General features: G+C 46.3%; 1 protein-coding gene across 1 annotated transcript; it reads right to left on the bottom strand.

Annotated features, from left to right (window-relative positions):
* Window positions 1-1,973: 1,973 nt before the first annotated feature.
* On the bottom strand, window positions 1,974-9,843 carry LOC115478320 (putative nuclease HARBI1). The gene is made up of 3 exons (XM_030215623.1): window positions 9,613-9,843; window positions 9,141-9,465; window positions 1,974-2,161 (listed from the first exon to the last, which is right to left on the bottom strand). The coding sequence occupies exons 1-3, from the start codon at window positions 9,841-9,843 to the stop codon at window positions 1,974-1,976; spliced, it is 744 nt and encodes a 247-aa protein (XP_030071483.1).
* Between the last annotated feature and the right edge of the window lie 254 nt (window positions 9,844-10,097).

The following is a 10,097-nucleotide window of genomic DNA, read 5'->3' as shown; positions in this document are numbered from 1 at the left end:
ACAGATTGTATTGTCTTGTGTGATGAATTACATATCAGCTTTACATAAAGCTATCAGTTGACATAAAGATATGCATATACAGTTACCCATTCCAGGAGGGAGAATTTTTGTCTGTTTCAGGGGCGTAGCCACGGGTGGGCCTGGGTGGGCCCAGGCCCACCCAGTTTTGGTTCAGGCCCACCCAGCAGTGGAGGCAGCGGAGCGGAGGGAGCAGGCTGAGCTCCGATCCCGCATCTGCCTCCCCAGCCCGCCACTGCCCCGCCCCCCGCCGTACCTTTAAATATTACAGTTTTGCTGGAGTCGCGGGCAGCCGGCATTGAAGATATTGGCAGGCTTACGCCGGTTTTAGCAGCGCTTCCCTCTTCCCTCGTTGCAAGTCGGATGATGGCTCCGCCCTCATAGATACAGGAAATACGTCAGAAGAGGGCGGAGCCATCATCCGACTTGCAATGAGGGAAGAGGGAAGCGCTGCTAGAACCGGCGTAAGCCTGCCAATATCTTCAATGCCGGCTACCCGCGACTCCAGCAAAACTGTAATATTTAAAGGTACGGGGGGGGGGGGAGGGTTGCTGGACATGGTGGAAGAAGGGGAGAGGAGGGTTGCTGGATGGAGGGAAGGGGAGAGGAGGGTTGCTGGATGGTGGGAAGGGGAGAGGAGGGTTGCTGGACATGGTGAAAGAAGGGGAGAGGAGGGTTGCTGGATGGAGGGAAGGGGAGAGGAGGGTTGCTGGACATGGTGGAAGAAGGGGAGAGGAGGGTTGCTGGACATGGTGGAAGAAGGGGGAGGAGGGTTGCTGGACATGGTGGAAGAAGGGGAGAGGGCAGGGGAGAGGAGAGTTGCTGGACATGGGTGGATGGAGGAGAGGGTAGGGGGGAGAGGAGGGTTGCTGGACATGGAGGGGGAGGGAGGTGTGAGGAAGGAGATGAGATAACAGAAAAGGAAGAGAGTAGAAAAACTGCACATGGATGAAGAAAATAGGCAAAAGCTGGATCCACTGGACAGTCAAGTTTGCGGAGGACCCAGCTTTTACTTACGGATGTAGGACAAGAAATGAAGAAGAAAGGCGGAAAGTAAACAAATAAATGGAAAGGAAGCCCTGGAAACGGAGTTAAGAGGACAGATAGCAGCAGAATCGGATACTGGGCCAGCATGATCAGAAAAACAGTCACCAGACAACAAAGGTAGAAAAAAAATCATTTTATTTTCATTATAGTGTTTGGAATATGTCCACTTTGAGAATCAGGTGCTCAACATTAAAAGTTTATATTTATTTACTTATTTATGGCATTTTATCCCACATTAAACATGAATTAAATTGGAACCTGGGATCATTTAATTTTTTTTTTCCTGGAGACAGTAATGCATTGCCCCCCACCCCCAGGCTCTCTCCCCGGCTATAGCCAGCTCTGCAATTTTGAGGGGAGGTGCACAGGTGGATGGGGGGGGGGGGGGTGCAGAGGTGGACCAGGGAGAGAGCCTATTGTTAAACATTTACCAGCACACCACTGTCTAGTGCCCACCCATCCAACCTGTTGGCCCACCCAAAAATTGACTTCTGGCTACGCCACTGGTCTGTTTTAAACTTATATCCCAAAGCAGTGTGGGACTTTGGAGTCCATGATTGTATCCATTGAAATCATTGCTGCAGGTCCTATAATACACAAGAATGAGGTTGGCAGAAATCCTGGACTGGCCAAATGTCTCCCACCTGGAATGCGTAACTTGACAGCTCTGCATATATGCCTTCTATTGGTAACTCATACAAGTGGTAGGTGGCTACACAGGCTCTGGACCTCTGAAAAAGTACTCTTGGATCAGCTGCCGGCGCACGGCATTTCCCCTGGTTACATCCGATCCTCTGTCCAATGGGGTTATGCCCACTTCTGGAGGGACTACAATCTCGATCTCAAGGTGATGGTTCAGTGCGATGTTATGAAGCATGCAGCATACAGTCACTATATCCGCCACCTTATCAGGGGAATATTGCAAGGATCCACCAGAAATGTGCAAGCAGCGAAACCTGCTCTTTCGTACCCCCGAAAGTACGCTCAATAGTACATCTAGTCGACATGTGTAACTCGTTGTAGCGCTTCTCTGCCTCTGACTGGGGCATTGCGATCGGGGTCAGTAGCCATGTTTTAGATCCATATCCACCATCCCCTGCAGAAACAAAACAATACATTGCTATCAGCGCATAATAGTTAGGGTTACCATATGTCCAGATTTATTTTTATTTTATTTATTTTATTTGTTACATTTATATCCCACATTTTCCCACCTATTTGCAGGCTCAATGTGGCTTACAAAGTATCGTAAGGCGATTGCCATTACAGATGATAACAAATACAAGGTTGTGTTATGGTCACAGGTAGAAGTGTTTTAGGCGTCATGGGGTCAAGGATAATAAATTGTCCAGTACAATCATAGATTATCTTGTGTTGCTGGTTGTGGGGATTTATGTTGGATCGGTGGGATAGGCGTTTTTGAAGAGGTGGGTTTTCAATGATTTCCTGAAGTTTAGGTGGTCACGTATTGTTTTCACTGTATACGGGAGTCCATTCCATAGTTGTGCGCTTATGAAGGGAGCTCGGCAGATGAGCTCCAGAAGTCCCAAACGAACAGACCCACCTGAGCCATCCCTACCCGGACTGGAACGGTCCGGGAGGACACAGGACCGAAGCCGGAACCTTGCTAAGCTGATCATCCAATCAGGCACAAAGATTTAAAGGGCAGGCGATCAGTCTTGGACGAACGTGTCCCCACCACGCGGCCCATCTGCTCGCCGGCGATCGAGGCCTAGAGAGAGCAGACCCACCGGGACCACACAGGCATCAGCGGCGTCACCCAGGTGTCAGGAAATAAATCGGAACCGGATTGCTGCTGTGGGGACTGATCCAAACAGGTCCAGCAATCTTGGACGCGAACGGCGAGCCGGCGAGTTAACCCAAAAACTGTAGCGCACATCCCGACGGGAGCGACCCAAAAGCGAGCCCTTCGAGAAGATCTTGGAAATCGGACCAATACCGGGTGGATCAGACCGAGAATCCCCTGGGCGCAAAATCGAGGAGTGATCCGGGTCGCTAATCACAGCGGACAAAAAGAATCAACTTTCCTGCTCGGACCACTCGAGACCACCTGGGCCTACCTGAGCTTGCGAATACGACCGACCCTGGACGGACTGAATCCGGAGCTGCAAACACCAGCTGAGTCCTAACGCGAGGAAGGAACCGAGATGAACCGCAAGTATAAATCTACCACGTGGCCGACAAACAACCCTGGCCGGACTGTGACTAGGCTCACCGGACTTACTAAACAAGAAGCTCCCAAGCTAAAAGTGCTTCCGGACTGACCTAGCCCCAGGAGCCGCCAGTTAGAGAACGACTTGCTTTCTTTCCAAATGCATGCACTGCTTTGCTTGCTTGTTCCAACTGTATGCACTGCTCACAGCTCACAGCCATGATTTAAAAATCTCATACTTTGCTTTGCTTGTTATGCTTTAAATAGAAGGCAAATAAGCTGCCATGCCTAAATAGTACCATTCTTTGCACTGATTATATGTAAATGCTTTTAAATTCCTATAAATTTTCTACAATAGGCAAATGAGCAACCTAGCCAAAACAACATTACTCTCTGTAATGATTCCAATGCAACTGCCTTGCTTTAATAAATACAAGGCAAGTGAGCAGCTGTTCTGATTGCAAAGCAAAGAAAATTGTCGCTTGCACCGCTAATAGTTTTAAGTTAAATGCAACTATCTTACTTGCTTGTTCTGACCTTAGACAAATTAGCCGCCTTGCACAGTAATTTTAAAGGTTAATATGTAACGCTTATTACTATGCTCTAATTGTAAATACAGGCTCTGCTTGCTTTGATCACAAACCAAGCACAATCAGCATGAATTGTTGCCAAGCTTAAATGTAAACGCAGGCTTTACATGCTTGAATGTAAACCAGCAACTTAATTGTTATAGCGCCTCAAATACTGATATGAATAGCAGCACAACTCTCCTAATCATCTACTGTCTCACCCTACTCCCACACGGAAACACAACCCATGACCAGACAACAACAAACCCATAACTCACAAATCATACATAACTTACATACACAAAATGCCCACCCCAAAGAACATACACAATAACCTAACTACAATACACCAACTTTGTGTACAACCTATCAATAACTCACCAGACCAAAGATACCACAACCAACCAAAAGGGAAAAACTCCACATTCGAAAACCACCAACAAAAAGAAAGAAAAAACAACAATAACAAATTTAACCAACGAGAAAACAGACAATTAATAAAAATAAACACATCAAACACCTCCACGGAACAATACCGCTCAATCCAATTAGGATACATCAATGCAAGATCAGCAGTAAGCAACTCAGTGGACATACTAGACTGGATTACCACAGATAATCTAGACCTCCTATTCATCACGGAAACCTGGTTCCACAGCCCTACAGACCCCGCCATCTTAGAGACATGCCCAGCAGAATACAAAATCACCCACTGGACAAGAAATGGAAAAAGAGGCGGCGGAATAGCCATTATTTACAAATCCGAGTTTACCATCACAACCACAGGAGAATCTACCTCACCACAACTCGAAATTGCCTCGACAAGAATCAATCATCCAAACCTACTAGGACACCTCAACGCAATTCTATTCTACAGGCCACCGGGAAAGTGGCAAGATGCCCAAACACAACTTATGGACTTTATCTCAAACACATGTGTCTCTGCCTCAAACATCCTCATAATAGGAGATATCAACCTACATCTTGAAGACGACACCTCAACAGGCACACGAGAATGCAAAGAATTTCTAAAACTCTGGGATCTACACGCACCTAACACTCAACCAACACATACAAAAGGACACACAATAGACATTATTACACACAAATTTGGCCCAGACTCAACAATCCTACTCATGGACACAAGATGGACACCCACACTATGGTCAGATCACCATAAAGCAAATGTCTCTCTTCACTGGCGAACAACACACAAAAATGCAATCAACAAACATGAGCGCACAACATACACCACAAGAGGAAAAATAGACCCCACAACATTCTGGCAACAGATTTATCAAAACGAATGGTCAACAAACGCAGACACCATCCAATTCCTCCAAGAATGGGACGATATATGTAAAATAACATTAGACAAAATCGCCCCAATCCAAACCAGAACATCACACAGGAAAAAATCAAATCCATGGTTCACCGAAGAGCTGAAAAAACTCAAAACAGAAGTCAGGAGACTAGAACGCGCATGGTACAAAAAGAAAGATGAACAAACACTAAATGCCTGGAAACTACTTCGGAGAAAATACAAATACACCATAAAACAGACTAAAAGACTACATTACAAAACAATGATCAGTCCAAACTACAAAGATACGCACAAACTCTTCAACCTTGTGAATAAATTGCTAGACACCACACCAGTTACAAACAACAGCAAAGACATACCAAGTGTTGACAACCTTGCGAAATACTTCATGGAGAAAATTATACAACTACGACTCAAAATACCCGCCAGCCCTATCGAATACGCCACACTCCTAGACTGTCTAGACCCAGAAGACGGAATATACCCGGCAGACAGAACCTGGACCGAATTCGAATCACTATCAGAAAACCTCATCTCTGAAACACTCAAAAGATTCGCCAAATCCCACTGCAAACTAGATGTATGCCCAAACAACCTTATGAAATCAGCTCCTCAACAATTCATAATAGACCTAACGAACCATGTAAACTTCATGCTACAAAACAGACTTTTCCCAAAAGAAAAAGGAAAAATTCTACTCACCCCAATACCCAAAGACACAAAGAAAAGTGCAAATGAAATAACTAATTATAGACCAGTAGCATCCATACCACTAATAACCAAAATAACCGAAGGGATGGTAACAAAACAACTTACAAATTATCTAAACAAGTTCTCAATACTGCATGACACCCAATCAGGATTCCAATCAAATCACAGCACAGAAACAGTACTAATTACCCTGATGACCAAATTTAAACAAATGATTGCAAATGGCAACAATATACTCCTCCTACAATTTGACATGTCAAGTGCCTTTGATATGGTCGACCACGAAATCCTACTACACATACTTGAATACTTTGGCATCGGAGGCAATGTGCTAAACTGGTTCAAGGGGTTCCTAACCTTGCGTTCATACCAGGTCACATCAAATTCAACTACGTCTGCAGCATGGACACCGGAATGTGGAGTACCGCAAGGATCACCCCTCTCACCAACTATCTTCAACCTAATGATGACACCCTTGGCCAAACAACTATCAAACCATAACCTTAACCCATACATATACGCTGACGATGTGACTATATACATACCATTCAAACAAGACATTAAAGAAATCTCCAATGAAATCAACCAAAGCCTACACATCATGAACACCTGAGCTGATGCATTTCGACTGAAACTGAATGCAGAAAAAACTCAATGCCTGATACTTACCTCCCAATACAACACGAATAAATTCACCGCTATAAACACACCAAAACTAAATCTTCCAATCTCAGAAACTTTAAAGATCCTTGGAGTTACTATTGACCGCCAGCTAACACTTGAAACCCACGCAAATAACACAACCAAAAAGATGTTCTACTGCATGTGGAAACTGAAACGAATAAAACCATTCTTCCCAAGATCCGTCTTCCGAAGCCTAGTGCAATCACTTGTGCTCAGCCATCTGGACTACTGCAACTCACTATATGCAGGGTGTAAGGAACAATTACTGAAGAAGCTCCAAACAGCCCAGAACACAGCAGCCAGACTCATCTTCGGGAAACCAAAATACGAAAGAGCGAAACCCTTACGAGAGAAGCTACACTGGCTCCCACTCAAGGAACGCATCACTTTTAAAGTATGCACACTAGTCCACAAAATTATTCATGGTGAAGCCCCAGCCTACATGTCTGACTTAATAGACCTACCACCCAGAAACGCTAAAAGATCATCCCAAACCTTCCTAAACCTCCACTTCTCTAACTGCAAAGACATAAAATACAAAGTGCTGCACGCGTCAACCTTCTCTTATATGAGCACACAATTCTGGAACAAACTACCACGAAATCTGAAAATGATCCACGAATTAACCGAATTCCGCAAACTACTAAAGACCCATCTTTTTGAAAAAAATATATCGAAAGGATCAAAACACATGAAGTCCACACACACTGTTAACAATGCATCAATACATCCTCTTCCGTACTTCTATCCCCCGCAATCTTACACGCTTAAACCTAATCTACAGGTAAAAAACAGAAAATATTATACCCGAACCATCTCTTGCTATCGCTCTGCTGCCCAATCAGGATCCGGTGTTCTTCTATTGTTTTGTTGTTCTTTGCCATTGTTTTATTCTCTTTAACGATACAGGGATTTGTTTTAACGCCTCATAATGTAACCATAATTATGTTGTAACAGATTGTACTTCCATCAATACAATGTATTGTAAGCCACAATGAACCCGCAAATAGGTGGGAAAATGTGGGATACAAATGCAATAAATAAATAAATGTAGGGGAAGCTAGATGCGTGAGTTGTTTTGTATTTTAGCCCTTTACAGTTTGAGTAATGTAAGTTTAGGTACGATCGTGCTGATCCGAGTCTGTATCTAGTTGGTAGATCAATGAGGTCTGTCATGTATCCTGGGACTATGCCGTAGATGATTTTGTGGACTAAGGTGCAGATTTTGAAGATGATCCATTCTTTGATTGGGAGCCAGTGCAGCTTACATGGACATGTCCTCTTTTTGAGGACATCTCCGGGCAACTGGGCGGCTTTTTCCAATCTGCCCGTTTGTCCGGATTTCTGGACAAATGGGCAGATTACTAGCCTCCCCTCCCCTTACTTACTAGTGCCCTGGTGGTCTTGTGACCTCTTCCGCCTTCAGGTCAGGAAAGAGGGGGCTCTTTCCAGACCCGAAGGCGGAAGAAGTCACTAGACCACCAGGGCACTAGTAAGTAAGGGGAGGGGAGGCTAGCAATCTGCCCGTCTTATATAATAATACTCACCTCCAACGTTCTATGAGCCTGGCTGCCTGTGTCCGTAACTTTCTTCGCTGGGCTCCGAAGCCCCAGCTGACATCACTGGACATGATCAAGTTAGAATTTGTTTGTGTGCATGCGTCAGACTTCAGACGCACGAACACAAACTGATTCCAACTTGATCACATTCGTCCACGCCGCGCGGCCAAGAACAGGACTTCGGCTGGCGAGGGTTGGGGTCCCCCGCCAGCACAGGTACGCAACGGCAGCAGGGGAGGTTTGGCGTTGGGAAGGAGGGCTCTAGAGGGTCACGACAGGGGGGGTCCAGGGGTCAGGAACTCCGAGGGGGGGTTCTGGAAATCGGAGGGAGGGGGGTCTGGAAATTGGAGGGAGGGAGGTAGGGAGGTGGGGTCTGGAACTCGGACAGCGGGAGGGAGAGGTCTGGAACTCGGAGGGGGGGTCTGGAATTTGGATGGAGGGAGGGGGGTCTGGAACTCGGAGGGAGGTGTAGAATTCGGAGGGGGCGTCTGGAACAGGGGAGGGACGGGGGTCTGGATTTCTGAGGAGGGGACGACAGGGGAGGAGGGGGGAATGCACCACCTGTACCAAAACTTAAAAGAAAAGGGGGGGACGACCCTGGAACTCGGAGGGAGGGAGGGAGGGGGGACGACCCTGGAACACGGAGGAAGGGGGGACACTGGAACTAGGTGGGAGGGAGGGACCCCAGGCACACACACTCTCTCTCACAGACACACACTCGCACACAGTCTCAGTCACTCTGTCACACACACACACACTCGCAAATTCACTATCTCTCTCTCTCTCACACAGTCACTCTCACACATACTCTCTCAAACATACACACTCCGAGGAAAACCTTGCTAGTGCCCTTTTCATTTGTGCCTGAAACAGGCCTTTTCTACTAGTTTAATAATAATGCCCATAATAATACTATGCCAAACATAGCCCTGTCACCTTAAAAGTGTAGTGCCACTTTTGAAACAGGTGTCATATGCATATCCTCCAGAACCACCTCCACATCTGTTAGAAAACCGAAAAACACTCACCAAGAAGCCACCCTTTTCAAAACTGACCCTCTGCAAACTTCTTTCCCAGCGCACTGTTAGACAAGATGTAAGAGTCATGGCAGCTCCCTGGATAACGTGACACAGCATCCAGGATCCTTAGGTTTGCATCGCACACCGCTCGCACATTCAGCAAGTACCCCATCTTGCGGTTACGGTACTGCATTTCTTGATCCACAGGTGGGGTGAAGGCAACATGTGTGCAGTCAATAGCCCCCAGGACATTGGGCATGCCAGCAATCTTGTAGAAGTCCTGCTTGATCCTCCTCCGCTCCTCTTCCCCTGTAGGAAATGCAATGTGCTTGCAAACACATTTTTTCAGGGTGCGCAGAACCTGAAACATAGAGCAAAGGGGTGGATTTGGCAATGCACTTTTTAAACAGTAAAGATATGAGAAGGGGGTGTAACAAAGGTGGAGGAGGGCAGAGACGTGGAGGAGCGCAGAGATGGGGAGGGGGTTTTGCAAAATCCAGAGTAGTACCTGCGTTAGATTTCTTGAAACAGTAGACTGGTCCACGCCACTGTTACCCCCTAAAACATGCTGGAATGTCCCTGTGGCAAAGAACTGCAGAACAACCAGCAGCTTCACCAGGCCAGGTACTGCATGAGATCTTACAGTGGTTGGGTCAATATCATCTCGTATTTCCTGGTACAGCTCATATATAGCTGTTCTGGATAAGCGGTAGTCATCTACAATTCTCCTGTCTGACATGTCTTCCAAAACCAACCATGGACGAAACACACATGGGCAGGGTAGGTGGCGAGGGCGAACGTGGGCAGGGTCTTCATGAACGGGTTGCCTTGGCTCCTGTCCCTGGCTGCAAGCATGTTGCCTGCCAGCAAAAAAGTCCAACTGGGCCAGGAAAAATCCACCATCCATTTCTTTGTTGTAGCTATTCACGTGCAAGACAAATGCGAGTAGCGGCGCTTGTTAATGACGCACAATATGTATGTCATATATATGCG

This window comes from Microcaecilia unicolor, chromosome 10 (assembly GCF_901765095.1).
Source record: "Microcaecilia unicolor chromosome 10, aMicUni1.1, whole genome shotgun sequence".
Lineage (NCBI taxonomy): Eukaryota > Metazoa > Chordata > Amphibia > Gymnophiona > Siphonopidae > Microcaecilia > Microcaecilia unicolor.
Note: the sequence above shows the minus strand (reverse complement) of the source record. Positions and strands in the feature narration are given on the sequence as shown.